General features: G+C 40.6%; 2 protein-coding genes across 3 annotated transcripts; one reads left to right on the top strand and one right to left on the bottom strand.

Moving 5' to 3' along the window:
• Positions 1–996: 996 nt before the first annotated feature.
• On the bottom strand, positions 997–19,089 carry LOC108603628 (transcription factor kayak). Of its 2 annotated transcripts, none has more exons than XM_017992586.2 (3): positions 18,585–19,089; positions 2,314–2,644; positions 997–2,246 (listed from the first exon to the last, which is right to left on the bottom strand). In XM_017992586.2, exons 1-3 carry the CDS (start codon positions 18,861–18,863, stop codon positions 1,063–1,065), a joined length of 1,794 nt encoding a protein of 597 aa, XP_017848075.1. In that variant the 5' UTR covers positions 18,864–19,089; the 3' UTR covers positions 997–1,062. The 2 variants fall into 2 exon arrangements, with proteins under 2 accessions (XP_017848075.1, XP_017848076.1); XM_017992587.2 differs by lacking the exon at positions 18,585–19,089 and adding an exon at positions 11,123–11,561.
• LOC108603629 (protein phosphatase PTC7 homolog fig) lies at positions 13,682–14,716 on the top strand. Its single transcript, XM_017992588.2, has one exon. The coding sequence runs from the start codon at positions 13,756–13,758 to the stop codon at positions 14,644–14,646; it is 891 nt and encodes a 296-aa protein (XP_017848077.1). The 5' UTR covers positions 13,682–13,755; the 3' UTR covers positions 14,647–14,716.
• Positions 19,090–23,113: the final 4,024 nt, after the last annotated feature.

Below are 23,113 nucleotides of genomic sequence, written 5' to 3'. Positions count from 1 at the left end.
AAATAATTGCTTTGCGTTTTGTCATTTTCTTAAAAATCGTATTTGAAAATAGCGCTTTCTAGCGTTTAGTAAAAATATATTTGGGTTTTGTTTTGTTTTTGTTTTTCTAATGCGGCTTACAATATAGATAAAGTATATATTTATATATATATATATATGTAGTATTTTCACATTTATCTCTCTTTCATTTCAAGGCATCGAATTAAGTTTTGTATTTTTTGTTTTGCGTTTTTTGTTTTATGTTTTTATTTGCTTTTCATGCATATGCTCGCATTCGTTTGAATGTACAATTTTAAAACCGACTTAGTTCTTTTCATTAAACGCTCTGTTAATTTATGTTTGTTTCGTGTCATTTTGTTTGTTATTATTTGCTTTTATTTACTTGTTAATAATAAATATCACAACGCATCCTTCGCTACTAAACCACGTACTTTCATTCTATTCATTCTCTTAGACATTTGTTTGCAAATGTTTTAGGCATTAATGTATATATGTATATTTTTGTAAAATATAACACGCAAATGAAATGGTTTAAAAATTGCACAAAAATACAAGTAAACATATATGTCGTAATATATGTATGTATGTATATATTTTTTATATAATGTAGCTCGACATTAGACATAGATAAAGCAAAATCATAAATTAAACGTAATAAAGATAATAATACAAAAAGCAATTACAGTTAACAGAAAACAATTCAAAACTTTGCAGGTCAAAAAGGGTAAATGGTAAAGAACTGACAGCAATAGGGGCAGCAACAGTGACCAGACCGTCGCACGACTGACAGAGGCTCTGACCCCGGACTGGCAGCTCAAGGGGGATTACGCATATACATTTACATATTATTTGTTACAAAAGGTTTGTAAAAATTCTTAGCAATTAATTTAAGCGTTTAAAGGCGCTTTGTAACCGTAAATATATATATATATATATATATATATACATATACATATATATATTTATATATATATATAATAATAATAATAATCGTAATTGTTGCTTTAAACTTTATGTAAATATAACTAAGTGTATTGTTGACTTTAGAGGCGACGCACGCGGTTATAAGCTGACCAGCTTGGACGGCTCGCTTGTGGGCGTGGGCAGCTCAAGCGGATGCTTGTTCTGGGACGAGCAGGTGGGCACTAGCGGACCGGAGACGGGCGTCAGTCCGGTGCCGCCATCCATCAGAGAGTCAAAGTTGAAGGTGCCCGTCGAGGGAGTCTGAATGGGCACGCCCTGAATCTGCGTGGGCGCCTTGCCATCCATATTGGCCACAAATGGCCGCTGCACGTTTAGCGTGTTCGGACGTGTCTTGGGCAGCTTGTTGAGCGTGTGCGCATTGAGCGTGGGACTGCTGATGGCGCCAATGTTGCCGGTGAAGGCGTTGAAGCAAACGGGCGCTGAGCTCACAATGGGCGTGTTTAGCGACGAAACGGGGCCAGTGGGCGTGGTCAAGGAAGCGGTCAGTGTGGCAATGTCGGGCAGCGCAAAGCGTTTCGCTGGCGTTGGCCCGTCCTGATCTAGTGAAGAGCACGAGTCCAGGCCGCCATCGTGTGGCTCGTCCTTGATCTGCTGCAGCAGCAGCTGCTCGTTCGTGATGTCTGGCTTGAGATCCAGCGGAGAGTTACTGCGACCGGTGGAGTTAAGCGTGGCGTCAAAGCCGGTGATGGTGCCGCTGCTGCTGTCATTGCTATTGCTGTTGTTGTTGTTGTTGTTGTTGGTGCTACTGTGCTGGCTGCCAGCGCTGAGAAGTGGAGCAGGCGCAATTAGGCCATTGCAGGTGACCACGCTGAGCAAGTCATCGCGCACCTTTTGACATGTGGGACGGTGTGCCTGGAGCACATACTCCAGCTGATTTTTGGTGGCATTCAGCATCTCGATCTCCTTCTGCAGCGACTCGCCTTTCTTTTGCAGCGCGTCCACCTCATCGGTGAGCTCATTGGTCTGATCTACGCGCCGCTTGCGACAGCGCGCTGCCGCCAACTTGTTGCGCTCACGCCGGATGCGTCGCTTCTCCTCTTCCTCCGGCGACATATTGGCCGCCTTGTTGGGGCGACGTCCGCCACAGCGACGAGCTGGCGTGGCACTGTTTGAGGTATTCGTGTTGCTGTTTGCTCCAGCGCCGCGGCCGGCGCTGTTAACTGCTGCCAGTGCAGCGGTGAAATTGTTGGCACCCCCATTGGTGCCATTGCCCAGCAGCTGGCCGCCATTCTGATACGACGTGCTGTCCGTAGCGGCACTTGCTGAATAAAGGAAAGACACGCAATTAGCAACTGTTGCAAGATGTGGACAAAACTTCACTCGACTTACAAGTATCTGTTGTGCTTTGGTCATCGTTCAGCTGATTGTCGTTCCAGGAGCCCTGGGAATCCTCGGACTCGCTGCCGGCGAGCAGCTCATATGGCTGTTGGATGTTTAGCGTATTGGCGTTGACCACCGCTAGAGTGACTGTATCCGCAGTGGGCGTGGATGTGACATTGGCGCTCACCAAGGGAGTTAGAGGTGGCGGCTTGAAGCGCGCCTGGAACGGTGTGTCTGTGGTCAGCTCTTGTAGTGTCTCCTCAATGGTGCGCAGTGTTGTGGGCGTCAGCGTGGGCGTGGTTAGCGTCGGAGCACTCAGTATGCCATCAAAGGTGCCGAGCTGCAAATGAGAAAGAGAACAAAGCGGGTATAAGTAACTATTTAACTTTTTTAGTTGTGCAATCAATAAGGATAACATATATGTAATTAAGTTAATCCCCCCTGTAAACTACAATCGATTGTTATTGTTACCATCAGCGATCAGCAGCTAATCGATATCGTTATCGTTATCATACCTGCTGCATAAAAAGCTCGCTGGCTAAAAAATTTGCAATTTCGCTGGCACTATCCAATGCTAATTTATCGCCAGTCGTTGTAGTTGTTGCTGTCGCTATACCCGTTGCTGCTGTCGCAGCTGATGTTGACAGCTGTTGTTGCTGCTGCTGCTGTTCTTGTTGCTGTTGTTGATTATAATTAATATGCGCACAATTGTTGCTAAACTGTTGTTGTTGTTGCTGCTGCTGCTGGCTTAAAAAGCTTTGCATTTGGCACATGGCGGCCATGGCGGCGCTGGTATTAGCGTTGGCGGCGGCATTGCCGTTGGAGGCGTTGCCGTTAGCAGTCGCAGTAGCCGCGTGCATGTTGTTGCGTGTAGCAAAACAGTTTGCCATATTGTTGTTGTTGTTGTTGTTGTTGTTGTTGTTGTTGTTGTTCAAGATTATTGTTGCTGCTGCTTATAATGTTGCCGTTGCTGTTGCTATTGTTGTTGTTGCTGTTGCTGAGTGCTGGCTTTAAGCCCATACCGTTGCCATTTAACTGACTGTAGTTGCCGTTGCCATCAAAGCTGCAAGCAAATGTTTGTTTAATTAATTAATCAATTCGTGGATTGGCTGCACTTACCGCTTGCAACTGTTGTTGCTGTTGCTGCTGCTGCTGCAAGTGTTGTTGCTGCTGCTGCTGTTGCTGTTGCAGCTGTTGCTGATAGTAGGGATGGTAGCACGCATTATGCGCTCTACCATTGAGATTTTTCATCATAACTTAACTTAGTAATATAGTAGCTTACAAAATATCAAGTATACGCACACACACACAAAATTGAAGGCGATTGCGTATACGCACAGTTCAACGTTTCTTGACTAGCTTGTTAAGCGATAAATTCGTTGCGGCACTTAAACCTAATATTATTTTTTTTGGGCTTAGCCAACTAAAAACACAACAACTCTATTGTACAACAATGATATATATGCATATGTATTTGTATACGCGTGTATGTATATGTTAAGTTATAAATATTTACAGCACACTTTTCTTGGAAAAGATGCAAATTTCGCACAATGCTATTTGGCGAAATTCTACTTGATAATGAAGTTCAATGATGTTGCTTGTCTTAGTTGAGCGCGCCAACAAAATATATAAAGAGTTCGTTCGTTTTGTGTTTTCTTTTTGCTTGGCTTGTTGGTCTTCCTGTCTTTCGTTCGTTTCTGCACAGAGTTTTCGTTGTTTCTTGTTTCTTGTTTGTTGTTGTTGTTCTGTTCTTGGCGGCTTTCTACAGCTGGTAGCTTGATTTTGATTCGTTAGCCGCTTTCCGGCGGCTTTAAGCGCTTCACAACGAGCAGCGCGCGCTGATTTCGCAAGGGATCGAAATTAGTTGGTAGCCTGGCCAATGTGAACATAATAGATTGTTAATAGCCACTGGGCCGATAATTCCAACAGCACGTGGTGTTCACAATGTTAATATCAATATATTTTTTATTTTGCGAGTCTAACAACTGTTTGCTTGTAATAATTAATAAGAACAATGTTAAGGCCACTTATTGCATGCCTTTGGTATTTGGTATTTTGCTCGAATTGCCACAAAAAGCTGCTTGGATTATATAATTATGTTGTTATGTATATAGAAATGTATTTCGTGTATGTATTTCGTAGACTGCCTTGCGCTAGTTTTTTTGGCCCAGCAAAAATTCGGACACTGTGCTTTATTTATGTTTAATTAAATTTTTAACGAGCATCTTTTCGAGCGCACAATGCCTTTAAATTATTATTTTGATTTGCTTTGGCCAACAATTCGTTGCCTTTTAAGAATCCACGCGGCATGCAACAATTCCAATTCCAATTCCAATTTCAAGATTTGCGTCGTTATTTCTATTTGTATATTCCTTGTTGGTTTCGTTGTTTTTCGAAATTCGAAATTCGTTTTACAATTGCACGCGCTAAAAACAATTCGCGAATTGGTTCGTTATTCTGCTCTGCTGATCTTTGTTTTGCCACAATTTAAAGGAAAAAGTAACCAAAAGATTAAACATATACATCTAGGTGTGTGTATGTGTTTGATTTTATTTTATTTTATTTTCGTTTCGATATATTCGAGGCAGAGCGCGCGCGCGTTTTATATTCGCAAAGAAGTTTATGCCTTGAGTAATTCGAATTTTAAACTTCGATGGTTCGTTGTTCGTTTGCGACTGAGCGAAAGAAATTCAAAATGCCAGCGAATATTTTGAGATGTGAGCATTTGGATATTGCACGAGAACGTCTCGCTCGCCTCTCTCACTCTATACATATGTACATATCTATCTATTTATCTCTGTGTAGGTTCTCCCGAGCGTAGTTGTGAGTAAATTAGAAGACAGCAGCAGCAGAAACAACAGCAACAAAAGTCACAATAGTTAAGCAAATCGAATAAATTTTAAATGCTCGCCGTGCCTCTTAATTGAGACCACGGCCCACACAGCCAATGAAACAACAACAATAACAACAACAACAACAACAGTAAGAAGAGTCAACAGCAGCTGCCCACGCCCATAACAATTGTTGTTGGTGTTGTTGTTGTTATTGAGAGACGTGCTCGCTCACTCTCTGTCTAATGAATGTTATTAAAAACTTATTGCATTTTTGCCAGCGTATTAGACAGTCGCATATTTATGCAAACATCTCGGAAACAGTCTGGCAACGCTGTCTGCTGGCGCTTCAAGCACTTTTGCTCAAACGTTCTTCTGTCCGCCATAAATTAACAGTTAATAACTCAATACGCCTATTCGAGTCTGTCAGACTTAAGCATTTAACAAGAATTATTGCTACAAACATATGCAACTATCTATATATATACATATATATGTATGTATATAGCTACATATGTAAGTTTATTTGTATTTATAGAACTCGTTGTCACAGCGAACAAAAAAAGAGTGAAAGAGAGAGAGAGAGACAGAGCGAGCGAGAAAGCGAAGCGTGTGTGCAGACTATTCGCAAATTGGCTAAAAGCAGGTGTTTTTTTTTTATAGACAAGGGCCAACCCAATTCTGAGCCTAACAATCGGCAATTATTGCAATTCTAAGATCTCTTGCTCGTTATTTATTTTAAGCATTTGGCATAAATTCTGTGCAATTCTTTGCTACAAGTTGTTTATTTATTATCATTTTTTATTGTTTTAGGGTGTGACATTGCAACATCTTTTATTTGAAATGCAAACAGAAATAAATTCATGTCAGCCTTGTATATTCGCTTTCGAGTAAGCCGCTTTTGAAGTAAGCCGCTAAAATGTTTGCACGACCCACTTTCGAGTCTTGTAAAAGAAATGCAAATAAATCGAGTGCAAAAATTAAATATAAATGATTTTCCTAGAACTCATCTCGCATGCCCGCGTGTGCATGAATCAGCCAATTGAGCTGAATTAAAAACATATAATAGTATAGTATATATAGTATATATACACAACACTCGCCCGTAATTGTCTAAATTGAAGCGAAGCTCCAAGCTCAGCCAAATGAGCGACAGAGAGGTGCAGCGACTCTCGCTTATCAGTCAGCAAGCAAAGTTCACTGCGAGAGGTCAATTGGGCAGTGAGGAGCGCGTTGAACGAGGCGTGTGCGACTATTAAATACACTTTGTTATTTCAACGCACTGCACTGTCCAAGTGTTAGTTGTCCGTAGGGCTGACTAATGCATTGGAGCCAAGTACAAAGTGCACTGCAAGCTGCAGCTGCTGTTGACTTATTGTTAGATAAGCCACAGTAAATGCTGCCTAACAAATCTAAAAAACAGCTGCTGCAGATTTTAGCCGGCGAAAGTTGTGTATATGCTGCCCTTGACTTTAATTAGTTCATTTTTGCGAGGGCGCACTGTTTTCTTTATTTTTTGCTGTTTAATTTTTTGTATTTATTTGTGAAATATTTGCCAAGTGTTCGCAGGCAGCAACGACGACGACGAAGCGCTTTGTTGTTGTTGTTGTTGGTATTGGTGTTGGTGTATGTGTAGCTGACGTGTTGAGTTATTTTTAAGCCAATTTTAGCAAGACAATGACGTAATGAAGCAAAATACAAACGCAAACTTGCCAACCACAAGAAAGCTAAAAACATAAATAACAACAATAAAACTATGTATGTATGTATGTATGTATATTATTGTTGATAATTTGTTTGTTTATATCAAAAAGCGGCAGACAAAATTAATAGTTTAACGTCCCTTTTTCAAAATCATTAGTTAAGCAACAATATATACATACAGTATTAAATTCAATATATAATTGCATAAATTTATTGAAGGCCTCTGATTGTTCGTCGGCTTATTAGAAATGCGCATTATTTTACAAATAAATATAACTAATGCAATTTTGATTTCTAATTGGCAAAGAGTTTGAACAAACGCTCAAGTACGTGAATACTATATAACATGATTGTTATTGTTGCTGTTGTTGCTGTTGTTGAATGCAATCAAAGCTGTTGCAATGTCAGCTACAGAGTTGACAAGTTCAAGTGCGCTCGAGCTTTAGTAGGCCAATAGAGTTGCCATTTGCGTGCAGCTCAACGTTGTTGTTGTTGTTGTAGTTGTTGCTGTTGTTGCTGATTTGCTGGGGGTTGGGGGTACAGTTGGCACTTCCCCATTTGCGATTGCAATTTCAAGTATAAGCGCACTTATTAAATATATTATTTGTTTATTTGTTTAGCGCATATGCAAATTCTCCGCATAAAACAATTAATGAGAAGGCAAGGCAGAGTAAAAACTTATATTTTGTTTTTATTTTGCTGCAAAAGCAAAAACAGAACGTGACCGCAATGCTGGAGTGAAATCTTTGTGTGGAGTGTTGGAGTGCGAAGAGTGTGTGGAGCTTATGGCATGGAGTGCCTGGGCTTTTTGATAAAGTATCCAAAAGCCCGGCTGGCATTGCCAAGATCCCCCCGCCCGCAGCATGGAGATTGTGTCGCTTCCGCGCCCAGTGATCAATGCCCAGACAGAGGTTTATTTCAAGCAAAGTCAACGCCCGGCACGGCCCAGCCCGGCCCGGCCCGGCGTACGTTTTGCCGGCCTTTTCGGGCACGCTTGACCATATGCCACACATATACATACAAAGCTATATACATACATATATATATATATATATATATATATATATATATATATAATTATTATATATTATAACATATATTTTGTTGGTGAGTTTAAACAACGTACTGCCATTAAAATCACTTGATGTTTGTCCATTTTTGGAACGCCCACGCGAACTGAGTTTCGCTTCGTTGCGGGCCAATTGAATTAAACTTTATACATTGACAGATAAACAAAGATACATACATATGTACATACAAACATAATTCAAAATTTGTTAAAGTGCAACAAAGCAGCAGAAAGAAAATAAAATAAAATAAAATGTCAGTGTTTGGGGCGCATCAGTACATAAATTTTATATCAATTTGGGCTTGGGCTTGGGCTTGGGCTTGGGTTTCGCCATATGGATTCCTTGCGTGCCAGGCTTTTAAGTTCAGTGTCAAATTAATCAGACTTTGTTTCAAGAACAACAACAGCAACAGCAACAACAACGAATTTGACAAATTTGCATGTGAGATGCTTGAAATGAAAATATTCGTGCGGTCGTTCGTTCTGTTTTGCCTTTTAAGCAGTGCATTGAACTTAGCCTAATGAATATACTTGTATTGTATACAAACACACACACACACACACACACACACACACACATGGCCATATGAAATATTTGTCCAAGGTGTGAGCTTGGGCGATAAGGTTCTAACTGTTTGTGGCCCATAAAGCGAATTGCTTTGTGCAAAAGCAGTTTGAAGCATAAATCACTTTAGTGCTTAAAAACAAAATGTATTTTCAACTACATCGTAGGAATGTTATGTTAATATTATTAATCATTGCCCAATTACGTGCATAATTGAATTGAAAAGTAAAACAGCGCTTTGAGGGGAAACTCTATATCCAAAGGCTAATAAAGCGTCGCGACATTGGTCTACGAATAATTTATTTAAATGCATTTTGTCGCGACAAGCGCATGCGACTCCTCTTTTTGTTCTGTTCTGCTGTTTTTGTGCTTGTTGTTGTTGTAGTATTGGTTTTTGGGGGGGAGTTTGAGAAATTTATGGCAAAGTTTGCAGTTCGAGGAAATGGCAAACGAGCGACGCGTCATTGAGGCGCCAACAAAAGCATAAGGACAACTAAAAGAAACAAAAAAGGACAACACGCAAAATGCAAGCGCCAGTGCACGAAGCAGACAGACAGTCAGTCAGTCAGCCAGCCAGATGGGAGAGGGGGAGAGGGGGAGAGATTGGGGCACACAGACAAGTAGTAAAAGTTGTTTTCACTTTCCATAGCAAGGGCCGCAGACGAAACTAGTTGTGACTTGAGCTTTGGCCAATTCCAAGAAGGACAACAAAATGAAAGCTGAAGTGAAATGTGCATTTGGCATTTGCTTCTTGCTGTAGCCTCCAATTACGCTAGAAATAAAATTATAGACAAGACAGCTGATGTCCTGGCCGATTTAGCGGCCCAAATGACAGGAGCTGACCGCAAAGCAAACTTTTGGCCAGCAACTGCAGCAATTTCCAACTTAATTTCATGCCAAACACAACAAATTGCATTTGCAATCGAGTGCAATGTTCGACGTTCAACTTCACGCTGCAATTAACTGGGTCTGGTGCGCATAATTAAAGCAGCAATTGCAACAAATTAAGCACCAAATAGTGATTCTATTATAGCATATATATATATATATATTGTTTGTGTCTGCTTAAGGTTTTCAATATTTATTTGGCGCTGTCTGTCACGCTTTATATCAAGTGCTTGCTTACTTCGCTTGCCCACGAGCTGTCGAAGACGCCCACAAATACATGCACAAGTCCATAAAATAAGAGTACAAAAAACTCCCTCTATGCTTGTCCATATTCAGTTAATTAAAAGTGCTTTTGAAATAATGTGCCAAAGAAAGTTTTTTCAAATTGTCTTTGTCTGGCATTTTGTGTGGGGGCGTAGCGTTTAATATTGAAAGAGTTTTATTGTTGCCCTTGTAGTTAGCGAAATACACTTGCAGAAATTACAGCACACTTTGCTCGATTGCCAACTGCCAACTGCACTTATTGCGGACTAAGCGAGTTTTAATTAAATAATTTTGTGCTAAAGTTAAAGTTTTGCGTGTGCATGTCGCGAGTATTTGACTTTAAGCATGTTACTTTGAACCGCCCTCATTGTGACACTAAGTAACATATGAGACATGCAACACACACACACATAGATACAAGTGAGTTTCGAATATCACGCAAATGCTTTGTCGCCTGGCTGGCATAAGGTTCGAAGGGTTACAATGCTGGCGATTGCGTTTCAATTCGCTTTCTATTAAAGTCAAAGCCAGCGCTGCACTCCCCCGAAACTTTAAACGTATAAAACTTGATAAATTGCCACGAAAATCGCACGTGTGCGGCGCTTTGCAGACGCCGCTCGCCGCTCGCCGCTCGCCGGACTGTGAAATGCAACGCTCGCAGAATTGGATGGCAAAAGAAAAAACAACAATATATGTAAATAAATAAATTCAAGCACACAAACACAAACACAAGAGCGCAAGTCAAGTCATGAATTTTTTTTGCTTACTTTTGGCCGTTGGCTGCTCATGGCTAAGCAACGTGATTAACCCCCAAAAAGGGGTTGACTACAGACAACTTGGAACTACAATATATTAACTTTTATTTTGTGTGATTTACAACTGATAGTGACTTAACTTCTGTCATACGCCGCGTATACGGAATATTTAAACAAGGTCGTCATCCGCAAATATTTGAAATATTTCAGCTAACTTGCCACACTCAATACACAATTATAAGTTTTATTATCGCCGTCGCACACACAAATTAAGGCTATAATTAACAAACGAACGAACAAACGAACGAGTAACAGCAGCAACAACAACAGCTAAGGCTGAAGACTGCTCTGGCTGATAAGGCCCACAGTGTCGCCGCTGCTAATCATAAAGCAAACAAATTCAATTGCAAAACAGCAAATCACATACAACTTGATACACACACAGCGTATACAACAAATGGGGGCGATAGCAAAAGAAAAAGACCAAAAGGGTTTACAATTACCAAGAATTTCAGCGGCGATAAGCCTGCGCGCATTGAACACAATACGCAGCCGAAGGCGATAAATGCTACGATAAATGCATGGTATGGTATGGTACGGGTATTTACATAAATATTGACAGTAAATCATATATATATATATGTATGTGGACACATACAAAAATAAATAAAAACAAAAGCACAGCTGCGCGAGCGAAGCTTCTGGAGACTTGGGGCAGCGCCTAGTTAATGTTGCTTACCGTTTTTGGCAATGGCGACAGCGGCAGATTGAACAGCGAATATTCGTCGCCGAATATGTTATAACTGTCCAGCGTCATTGGATTTGTATTGTGTGTGCTAATTTGTTGAAATTGTTTATAGAAATGTTCAACTCGCTGTTTCGCGCAACAGGCGAGCAGCAGCGGCAATCGGCGCGCTCTGACGAATGCAAATTCTAGCGAAATTCGCTTTTATTGTTGGTATTATTATCGGTTTATATCGCGCACTTATACTATAGTATAAGCAGCATGCACATCTGTACACACAACTTTAATATGCTGCGAATTAAATATTGTTGTCTGTTTGTTCAGTTCTCAGAATTTGTTTCACACAGTCAAAAGTGCTGCTGTGTGTTTTTACGCGTTTCGCTTCGAATTTGGTTATTTAGTGTAACTTTTAGCGCACTCTTCACTGGCTGTAGTGCTTGGCACGAGCAACTGATTTCAACTAATGCGTCATCATTGTGCCAGCGGCTTTTATACGCCCGCGTTGCTTTGAGTGCTTCGTAGCGCGCTCACAGACCCAAGAGCGCAAAAAATGGTGCAAAAGAGCGCGAGAGCGCGTAACTGAGTGAGTTTTGCAGCAGCAGCAGCGAGCGCTTTAAGCTTTCAGAGCGAGCTCTAACTATGCGCGTGTGTGTGTGTGTGTGTGTGTATTGGGTTTAGCCCAAATAAGAGTGTATGGGTATGTCTTTGACTTGCATTTGGCGTCGCTAGCTCACGCTCATGCTCACGTGTGTGCTTGGGCAGCAGCAGCAGCGACAGCTTCTTGGTCGCCTTACTTATCTTATCGGCAGACAATTAACTTATGACATAAGCAACTAAATTTAGAGACCTTTATGTAGTCTGTAAACTACACACGAAAATTAATAATAACAATGGCTAGCCTCTGTGTGCATTTCGGCGTCGCCAATAGCCGCAATGCTTATCATTGTCACTGGGCTCCAAAAATAAAAATAGGGCCATCGAGCGTTCTCTGGTATACATATCTGCCCCAGGTGACTGCAGGTGTTTGTTTACCGTAGCTGTACTTTTTTTTTTCACTTTTTGCTTATCTATAATAAGTATGACAGTTTTTATAACAAGTATTGATGGGGTTACGACAATGTACGATTGATTATAGCTGTATAGCTTTGCCAAATGTAAATATGCCTGCTCGTAATGGTAAATGGTATAAAAAGCCCGCACTGACCTTGTCTCTGGCACCTACATTAGATTTGTGTATATAAAAGGGTTTGGGTTTGGGTTTGGTTTGTGTGTGAAACTGGAACTGGGCCATGTGACACTGAACATATGTTACTCGTATTTATTTGATTTAGCTTGCCGTTGATTTGCAGGTGTCATTTGGGTTTACTTACCTGCAAAGATAAATAGCAGAGAAATAACAATTATTACAACGACTGCAAGTGGGGCCATGAAAGGTAAAAGTAATTATTTTAGAAATTAAACGATTCATTTGATTAGTTTGTTCAACTCTGGTTTGCGCTTTATCGGTACCCGCAGCTATAATTTGGAACGAAAATAGATGTGCACCGCATTTTAGAGTCAATTAGCATGCGGGCACTGAATTTGCAAAGTGCACTGTGGTGTTGTGGTGGGGGCTTAAGGAGGCGCCCTTATAAGGCAGCCTCTTGTACTCAAGAGTTCTAAGAATAATTACACGTACTACTGGCGATAACAAATTCGAAAGTCGTTCTAAGTTAGTGAAAGTATCATGACTAAACAAATTTCTCAAAAATATATATCAATTGTTATCAAGAGCAGTTTATAATTGAAAAACAGATATGACGCAAATGAAGTTCAGGAAGTTGAAGCTCCCAACTGCCTTATATATCGATCATTAAACCAAGAGTATGAATAACGTATGTATGTACACTTTACGTAGAAATCAAGATAGCCCCACCTGCGACTGATAAGCAGCAGTCGCCTTATTTGCCCAGAAAACGTTTACATCAGTAGTTTAAAATAAATTGAACATTATGCATTTGCTCACGCGCTCAGCGCTACAAATTTCCTGATAGATAAGCCTATTATGCTTAAGATCCGTTACTTGCTTTGGCACTTCCGGTGGTGATTTATAAATGTGGCCAGCACAGTGTGGTAGGCCGAACGACACTTGTTAGATTAGATTACAACCAGTCAACAAAGAAATTAACCTGAATATTCTGCCATTGTTATTGTGTGAGCAATTAGTCAGTCAAAGGTATAACAAAGAAATGTCTATAGAACTCAAGCCCAGTGCGTATTTAATAAAGCTAATTAAAAATCCACTTGGTTGGTGGGTTGGTGCTTAGCACAAAGGCAATGAAACAAATGATAGATTTGTAGCTCAATACTTTTATTTCTATTCATATTTGCAATCATCAATCAAATAAAACTCTTTTACGCATGAGTCAATACAAATCTTGTATTTGTCTGGCGTTGTTCATACATTTAATCGTCGATCCAGTGATGAAATTGTTCTTTTAGTTGGATTACAGTTTCTCAATATGAAGAATCTATGCTGGCCAGGCGATCATTTTCATAGCTTCAATACTTCAATGGGTTTGTTTTTTTACTGTGTTGGCTTCGGTTTGTTTAGGAAGTGAGTCTACTGGTATTCAAAATTTCTCGAAATGCTCGCCGCGACACGTCCGTGGAATGCTTGCACTAAGCGCTTGTACTCGGAGCTGAGGCAGGTTGCGCCCTATATGCTGAAGGCGGTGCAGGGCAAGGCGAAGGAGGCGTTTGTGCTGCAGCGACTGCAGCAGGCGAAGCGGAATCGCTATGGCGAGGACAGCTGGTTTGTGAGCAGCACGCCCACGGCGGAGGTGCTGGGCGTGGCCGACGGCGTGGGCGGCTGGCGTAGGCTGGGCATAGACGCGGGCGCCTTTGCCAGCGAGCTGATGGACTGCTGTGCCAAGCAAACGCAGCGCGGCGACTTTGACGGCCGCAATGTCCAGCAGTTGCTCATAGATGGCTATGGACAGGTGCGCAGCCATGCCAAGGGTGTGCACGGCAGCAGCACGGCCTGCTTGCTGGCCATGAACCGCAGCAATTGCATGCTGCACTCGGCCAATCTGGGGGACAGCGGCTTCCTGGTGGTACGCAATGACAAGGTGATATACAAGTCCGAGGAGCAGCTGCATGACTTTAATACACCGTACCAGCTGACCGCGGCGCCAGCGGAACAGGAGGCGAATGTCTATTGCGATCGCCCCGAATCGGCGGTGATCTCCAAGCTGTCGCTGCATCCCGGCGATCTTGTGATCTTGGCCACCGATGGACTGTTCGACAATGTGCCCGAGAGCATTCTGCTGCAGCTGCTGCGCCGCTTGCCGAGCAACAGAGATGAGCAGCAATTGCAGCAGATCGCCAATCGCGTGGTCGAGGTGGCTAAGGACTTCTCCACTTGCAGCTACTTCCAGTCGCCCTTTGCCATCAAGGCCAAGGCCAGCAATGTGCGCTACGAAGGCGGCGGCAAGCCAGACGACATAACCGTGATCTTAGCCAGCGTGGCGCTCTAAAGCGTTGCCCATGAACACAATTGGCCGCAATTATATTTTACAATTTTAAATAACAATAAAAAAAAAAAGGGAAACGCTTGCCCGTTCTTTTTGAGTTGGGGCTGAGGTGTCGCTAGCGCAAATATTTGGCAGCCTATCAACATACATGCATATATATATATGTATATATATATTTATATATGTATATATATAAAATAACAACGAATACAGTCAATTTAAACTGATAACACTGAATTTCATTCATGTATATAGTTCAAATAACGCACAAAAAACCTGAGCAAAATATGAATGAACAGCAATGTGGCTACGACTACGACAACTGATGACTCATACGCATTTAACCAGAATTCGTGCGCTTGTTTAAGCCAAGTTAGCACAGCTGCGCGCGGGGTGAGGAGTGGGCGTGAGAGGCAGCGAGAGCGAGCTGCTCCGCTACTACGCCGCAGCACGCAAATAACTCAACGTTTCTGCCGAACGCACTCAAAGAGACTCAAAGAGACTCAAAGAGAGTGAGAGAACGAGCGAACGCTAAGAGCAGCATGCAATTACACACACACACACATGCAAATGTAAGCAACGGAAATCCCCAGCATATTTTTACAGCCCAAGAAGCTCCACGTCATGCATCGCCTGGGTGCATATCGTACATAAATATATCTACATACGTAGATACATATGTATATAGTCTCTCCCTTGCTTTAAGTACGTTTATCTCGGCTGCGGCTCTTGGCATTTTTCGCACTTCTCCAAGTGGTTTTGGCGCTTGCGGAATGCTGCGCCTGTTTCTTGGAATTTGGCGTCCATGACGCGCCACTAAATAATCCATTTTCGCACTGGCACGGGCCATAATAATATCATTGCCTTGTTGGGGGTTTTTATTTTGCGATTGCCTGGCGTGTAAATCTTTCACTGCCGTTGCACTTGCCACAGCCACAGCTACAGCGGCTGCCCCCAATTCGAATTTCCAATTTCACAACTGCGATTTCCGCTGGCAAATGCGCATTCAATTCTGTGCCAAATTGGACATTAGCTCAAACTGTCGCCGCACCGGGCTAACCTTTGGCCAAGAGTTCAATAAACGAAAACGAAAATTCCCAGAATCGCTACCAGCACACACCATCAAGGCTAACGGTAGCCTTTGTTCGGAGAACACATACCAAGCATATAATATACAAAACGAAAGTGAAACACGCAACATTTGACATTTGTTGCTGGTTGAAAAATAGTAGCATGACATAATTAACATGGCAAGGCTTTATGTATTAGCATATTGACAAAAGCATAGTTGATATTTACGCTGCGTATACGCAATATACATACATACGTAGCTATTTCTTGACGTTTTCCTCAAGACGTGACGTCAGCTAACGAAATTGCAACCAAATTTGGTAAATCAAAACGAACGCTCATTCGTTATGATTACTTTTATAAAGAGAGAGAGAGAGAGAGAGCGAGAGAAAAAAATAACCGGCTTATCGTAGTCGCAAACATTTGAAGCGTAACTTAGCTTAGTCTACTGACGTCACAAGTTGTTTTTTATAAGCTAAGCTTATGAAATTGAGGCGTATTTATCGAATTTGCAATGTATGCGGACTAACGGAAATGCGAATTAAGCGAACAGAATGATAAAAATTTATTTAGTTCTTGGGGCTTTCCCCAGTTAAAGAGTCAACTTTATTTTAACATTCCTATTTTGTTGTTATTTGCTAAAAAATCTATGGCAATGTCATTTGCTGATTATGATTTTAATACAAGAAATAGACTTGCTGAAGTCTTTTCTTAGGAAATTATAAGCAAAGGCTCCAAGGAACCAGCGTAAGTAAATTCTGATAAATATAGCAATAACAACGTTTGTTATAAACTTAGCACTCCCAAGTTAATACACTCATAAAAATAAAAACTGTAGAAAACGCAACAACAAGAGCTACAATTAAAAGCTTAATTGTATACAAACATATACATACGCATACATACGTATAGATATTTATGTGAATGTGTGTGTGTTTATATATTTATTATTGTTTACTCAAGCGACAGCGTTGGCGACATCGCAGTCGCACTCGCAGTTGCTGCATTGGCACTTTATTATTTATTTTTAGTTGATGCGCGCATTAAATTGCCAATTTCTGTTGTTGGCCGACTAAAATGGCCGGCAATGCGTGCCCTGCTCTTTACAGTTGTTAATATTTAAAAATCGATCGTAAAAAAGGTTATCACCTAGGGGACACTTTAATGCAGCATTGACTTTTAAATGCGTGCATTTGTATATTTATGCTAACAGTCACAGATTTTAAATGCACTCAGCCAACAACATCAATAGCAACACCAACAACAACAACAACAACCAACCAACAAGTTTCAAGTGCAACCCGCTGCCATTTACGGGCTTTTCAGTCGAGACGCATCCAACTTTACAATCTATTAGCAATTTCAAATCTCTGAACAAAAACAACGCGTGAGGCGTTTGGCATTCCACAATAGACTATTGAAATTGCCATGTGATGCCAAGGGGTAACAGCAGCAACAGCAACAACAACAACAACAACAACAACAACAGCAGCAGCAGCAGCTGTGCGACCTTGGCATTGTATTTAATGTTGTTGCGAAATTCATGGCAACATAAATATGTATGCATGTTACTAGCAAAAAAAAAGAGACAAGCACTTGCGACAGGCCTGACAATTTAATAAGCAACAAAAATGTTGCATTAAATTAGTTTGGCCAACACCAAATGGTAATCAAAGCTTAAGATTCAAGTACACTTATCAAAGATCGCAAGGTTTCAGTATTTCTGTATGAAAGTAACTTTTCTAAAAGTGAACAGAAGCTGAAATAGTTGAAAGTCCTTCGGTTTATTTTCTTAAAGATATTGTCCAAGATTTTTAGTTATTCACGCAATTGAAATTCAAATATTCAAACTTCAAAAAATGTATAAAGTTTTTACATTAACTAACAGTTATTTCTCTTAAAACTTGTTCAAATAGAACCTAGAGACTATAGTAAAAACCCATTACGCTTGTGACTAAGCTGCTGCGGGTCAACGTCTTGGCCTTACCGCAAATCTTAGAAGCATTGAGTGCATTTAGGGAAAACCAGAAAAAGCGTGTACCGCACGTGCTGCAAATTGCAATGAAGCGCTGCGATCGTAGACAACAGCACCCACGCCATGCCGCGCCACGTAACAGAGAAACAAGAAAAATGCTGAAAAAGCAAAAAAAAAAAAAAAAGAAAGAAAAGAAAAATAATCAAATGTATGCGACTGGCCGCCCGCCCAACCTTGAAAAGCCGCATGGCGAAATTATCAGAGCTGAGCACAAAATGCGGCGAGTGCAACGCTTGAGTGGCAATATTTGAGCGGCGAGGCGAAAACTTCTCGCATGCGATAAATTCAATTGAAACTTGCTTACGTGTGCGAGAGCATGTGCGTATCTGTGTGACGCGCATCTGTATGTGTGCGCGAGAGCAGAGAGCCAAAGTGAGCGAGAGAGCACGTTAACATTAAAAGGCAAATGTGAAAACAACAACAAAAGTGTAAATTGAAATTCCAAAGATGTCGACAAAATAAATACGATTAAAAAACAAGCCAAAACTGAAACTGAGCAACAGCGACAACAACAACAACAGCAGCAGCCGTAGTGTGGAAAGATACAACAAAAAATGCGCACAATACAATTCGGCGAACAATCGCTGAAAACAACAAAATTAATTTATTTAGTTTTTTTTTTTTTTAAACAAGTTTTTCTGACTTTGAAGCAAGATGTTATTTATAATTCTCATTTTTTCCATTCATTTGCAAAGTAAGGGGAACTCACACAGTGTTCTATGCAGTTGATAGCAAAAACTCTTTCGACCGCCCGCCCGCCCGCTACAATAATTTCAATCATGGGAATACATATGGATGTTTGTATGTGTATAGTACATATTATAAAATAACTTACGATAAGATTACGCGCCGTCGTTGCTGTTGTTGTGATTGTTGCTGTCGTTGTAGATATCGTTGTGGACATGTCGGGCAAAAAGTCCAATTCTTGCGCCGTTGTCATCACCTCATCATCCTCGTCGTCGTCAGGCGTTAAAGTTGTTACCGCCTTGGCTGCTGCTGCTGCTGTTGTTTTTGTTGTTGTTGTTTCTGTTGCGTTGGTTGTCGTTGCTGTTGTTGTTGTTGTTGCTGCAGCAGTTGGTTGTTTTTTTGTTGTACGCTCGACTTTAACTTTCATTGTTAACAAACACTTGACACTTATTCGTACACAATGCACAAAATTACATGTGCGAGCGACTCTCTCTCACTCTCTCTCTCTCTTAATGAATATTGCGCTCTCAGTTTTTGGTTTCCCTCTCTTAGTTTTTGTCTTTATTGCCTGCACTTTTCTTCCAGCTGCCAAATTGTTGCTGCTCTTGTTTGCTGTGCTGAACGTAAAATTTTTGTTTAACAGCAAGCGCAGAATTTTCTAGATTAACATAAACAGTAATAAATGCTCCGCACCCGCAAACACAAACGTAACGTAACGTAATGTTGTCGCTCTTACTGTCGTTTCGCTTTGAACTTTGCACGGCGAATTGAAAGTTTGAAAACGTTTCGCCTCTGAAGCTGTTGAAATATGTCGCAATTTAACAGCTACTTTTTTTGTGACGTTTAAACAGATAAGACACACACACACATACACTTGCAATAGAGTCACAAATACAATGTCGATCACAGTTACAGTTGCCGTCACTGTCACAGTTTGCTTTGGATTTGCCTTTTTTGGATAAGAAAAAACAAAGTAGCTGAGGGGCGAACAATGTTTTTCAATTCTGTTGCGTTTTGCGAGCACTTGTGAACAATAAAATATATATATGTATGCATATGTACGAAGGTAACAACAACAATAATAGTTACAGTAACAATGTCTGTTTGTGCTTAGTGCCTACTTTTGCTTTGCTATGGGGTAAATGGCGGCAGTCTGATAGTAACAGTAACTGAGAGACAAAGAGAGCGATTGAGGAGGGGATTTTCTACGCGGATAGACAGAGACAGAGACTGGGGACGACGACACAGCCGCGTGGCGTTGGCTTTCCGTTGCCGTTGCAGTCGCGTTGCCTTAACAAAAAGCGAAAAATAACTGAGCTAGTAGCTCCCAACCAGCCCGCCATCATCATCCGCATACGCTCGCGTGACGTTTTGGCCATTGCCAGACACACACATAGATACGCGTGTAGAAACTCTCACGCATACATAAGCAACCTTATGCTGGAAACTCAAACTATACCAGGGCTGGCAAAAGATCAATCGAACCAGTTTTGCGGCGTTAACATTATTTTATAGAAACAAAGCAAGTTTATTTGCCTTTTTGAATTGATTTTAAGCATGTGTATGTTAACTGTTATAATAACAGATTGAGTGTCAACTTGAATTTATAATATATGTTCAATAAATATATTGTTTAGCAATAAATAAATTGAAAATTATTTTGTTCAAGCATGCATGTACTGTTGTCAGCAATACTAACTCAATAAAATACAAAATAAAATTAATATTTCATCATTTTAAGCAATCAATTCACAACTGATTCCAATTTCAATAACAAGTTCCACGTTCACTGCGAATCGACCCTGATAAATGACTGCGCACAATGACTGTCAGAATATAGAAATAAAAGGCAGATGGTAAAGAGAGCGAGAGAGAGAGAGAGAGAGAGAGCCGCTCTCACGCTTGCACACATGCAAGCAGGCAGCTGAGATACAGATGCATATGCACATGTATATGTGAAACGCTCTATGGACTGATAATTTTATCGCATGCGATATAGCATTGTGAGTTGAGCTGCTTCTTGCGTACGCTCTCGCTCATTTACTCAGTGCAAAGAGTGAAATTGAATGCTCAACTGGTTTGAACTCAAAACTGTGAATTTGGCGCGCAGCTCGTTTGTTGACATTTTCTACATGGCCGCGTTTTGTTTTGGTTTCATTGCCACTCAATGTTGTCTCCATTCGCACTCTCTTTCAAAGTGTAATTCTCTTGCCCTCTCTCTCTCTCTCTCAATGTCTGTGCACACATTAAGTATGCCAAACTGGCGGTCCGACGACCCACGCACCTCACTCAAGCGCTGAGATGACGATGACTCATCGGGGTTTCTACACACGGACACGGATATACAGCACACACACATACAAGCGCATAGACAGATTTGTATAGGTATGGCCTGGCTCCCCCGCGTGGAATTCAGCCACATTGCTACCAACAGGTTCCATGCAATCAGTTTGTATTTTTCTTTTTTACGTTTACGCTTACGTTTATATGTATGTATCTTTCAGATACTTTGACGCGTGCTAAATGCGCCTATTAGTTGAACTGAAGCCATTAGGCAGAGTCATCGAGAGCGACACAGGTAGCCAAAGGTAAGTGCTCACCGCCAGGACTGCACCAGATAAGCCAGTCTGAGTGCAATGCTGTCGGCGTCAGTGCCACTTCCAATTGTCTGACTTTTAACGCACACAATTAGATAACCAAAGGCAAACGCAGACATTAGGACAGACAGACAGACAGACAGACAACAATAATTACACGTAGAAAGCAGCAATATGCAGCATCAAGGACGTCTTTCGAGGGTTGATTGCCTGCATGGTCCAATCGATGACCTCAAGCACAATATTCTAACCTAATCTACATATGTATGTGGGTTTCTGTAAATTCGCACACAGTGAATTCTATGGAAATGTATCGCAATTTATTGTTGCTTTTAAAGCAACATTTTAGATAAAAATACTCAGCTATGAAAGGAAGTTCTCTTTAGTTATTTTGTATTTGAAATTCTTGGAAACCTACTGCAATTTCCTTAACAAAAATAAGCTGTTCGGACACTGTTATCTGCTGTAAGCTCAAAAAATAATAATATTATATTTATTGCAAGTAGCATTTTAATTTGAATTATTTAATGCTAGAAAGATTGAGTGCAGCAGTTGATATTTTCTGTTTTACCTTACGCACCTTACGAGAAAGCTTTTAAAATGTAAAAGTTAATACAAATTAAGCAATACTTATTAATTTATCTTTTCAATTTTCAATTTATGAATAGTCATGGCATAACGTCACGGGTTTGCTTCCGAGTTTATCAGTTTAGTCTCATCATTTTCTACGAAACCCGTAGAAATTTCTTGGAAGCAAATTCTCCGTCAGACCTAAAGGTATTTCCGAATTAATTACAGATAAGCAATGATCCGTACAATCTTATATAACCTAAAAATATGCTATAGAATCTAATAAGATATACTACATATGTCTATACTATACAGTCCAATGACTAATCAGCTATTTCCGATTTGAATTAATGCATGCGTCATTGCTCCAAGAGGAGAAAACTTTTGTAAGTGCAACTGAAAGTGTGAATTAGCTGTTGATTTACTCAGCTCTAATCGCCAAATGTGTTTCATGGACAAATGGGGCATGCTTTGGGACTGCTTGGCACTTTCGCAGCTATTAAACGAGTTTTGTATTTAAAATTAAAACTTCATTTGAAGACCTTGAGCAAAGCAAAGCAGCTGATATTTAGCTAATGGGCGTTGGTAACGTGAAAGAGGCGTGGCTGTCGACTATTTTGCAACACTTTAAAACGCAATAAATGATTAACAAATTTAATGGCTTTGTTGTAGAATCGTTGGCCAGCCGCAGCAAGAATTAAATACAAAGAGTAAAAACTTTAAATGTGACGCTCATTAAAATTAAGCATACGAAATAATAACAAGCAACAACAACAATAACAACAACAGTTAAACGACTGCAATTTAAAAACTGTTCATTTAGAGTGCTTAATTGTATTTGTAATAATTAACAGCACTAACAAAAAGTAGAAACAACAACAAAAACAGCAGCAGCAACACTAACAGTAGCAATAACAATGCAAAGTTCAAGGACCAGTGACAGGCGATGGCGCCTCGCTTAACAACAAAGATTTGATTAAGTTCATACAAACAAAAAGCGGAACATTTATTATTCTAAATAGTATACTGTCTACTTGAACATGTGTTTTTGGGTAAAACGATCATTAATTGTTTTATTAAGAAATAGCAAATAAATAATTGCACTTAAATCACAGGTTTTTGTATTGCTTAGTTATCTTTAAGAATCATGAATCTCTCACTTTACTAACTGTTTCTTTCGTTAAAATTTCAGTACATTTTAACTAGTTGAAGACGAAACAAAAGACGCGTATAAGCTAAAGTGAAAAGTTACTTAAATATGGGCATGTCTGTGGTTTATTTGAGCTTGGCATTTCCGTTACGTTCCGATTTTTTGTTTTGTTTCACAACTCTCCACTTCCTGGCCTGGAAGGTTGGCCAAATCGCCTGGCCGACTGTACGAGCGCTTCGTGACTTTGCACTTGGCATCTTATCTTAGCAGGGCATGTGCCGTCATAGCCATTACTGTTGTTATTGGTGCAACAATGCTTGCGATAAGAGTTGAAACAGTGCGACTTTTGAAACTTGCGAT

This window comes from Drosophila busckii, chromosome 3R, assembly GCF_011750605.1.
Source record: "Drosophila busckii strain San Diego stock center, stock number 13000-0081.31 chromosome 3R, ASM1175060v1, whole genome shotgun sequence".
In the NCBI taxonomy this organism is placed as follows: domain Eukaryota; kingdom Metazoa; phylum Arthropoda; class Insecta; order Diptera; family Drosophilidae; genus Drosophila; species Drosophila busckii.
The sequence above is the reverse complement of the archived record's forward strand: the minus strand, read 5'-3'. Positions and strand labels throughout refer to the sequence as shown.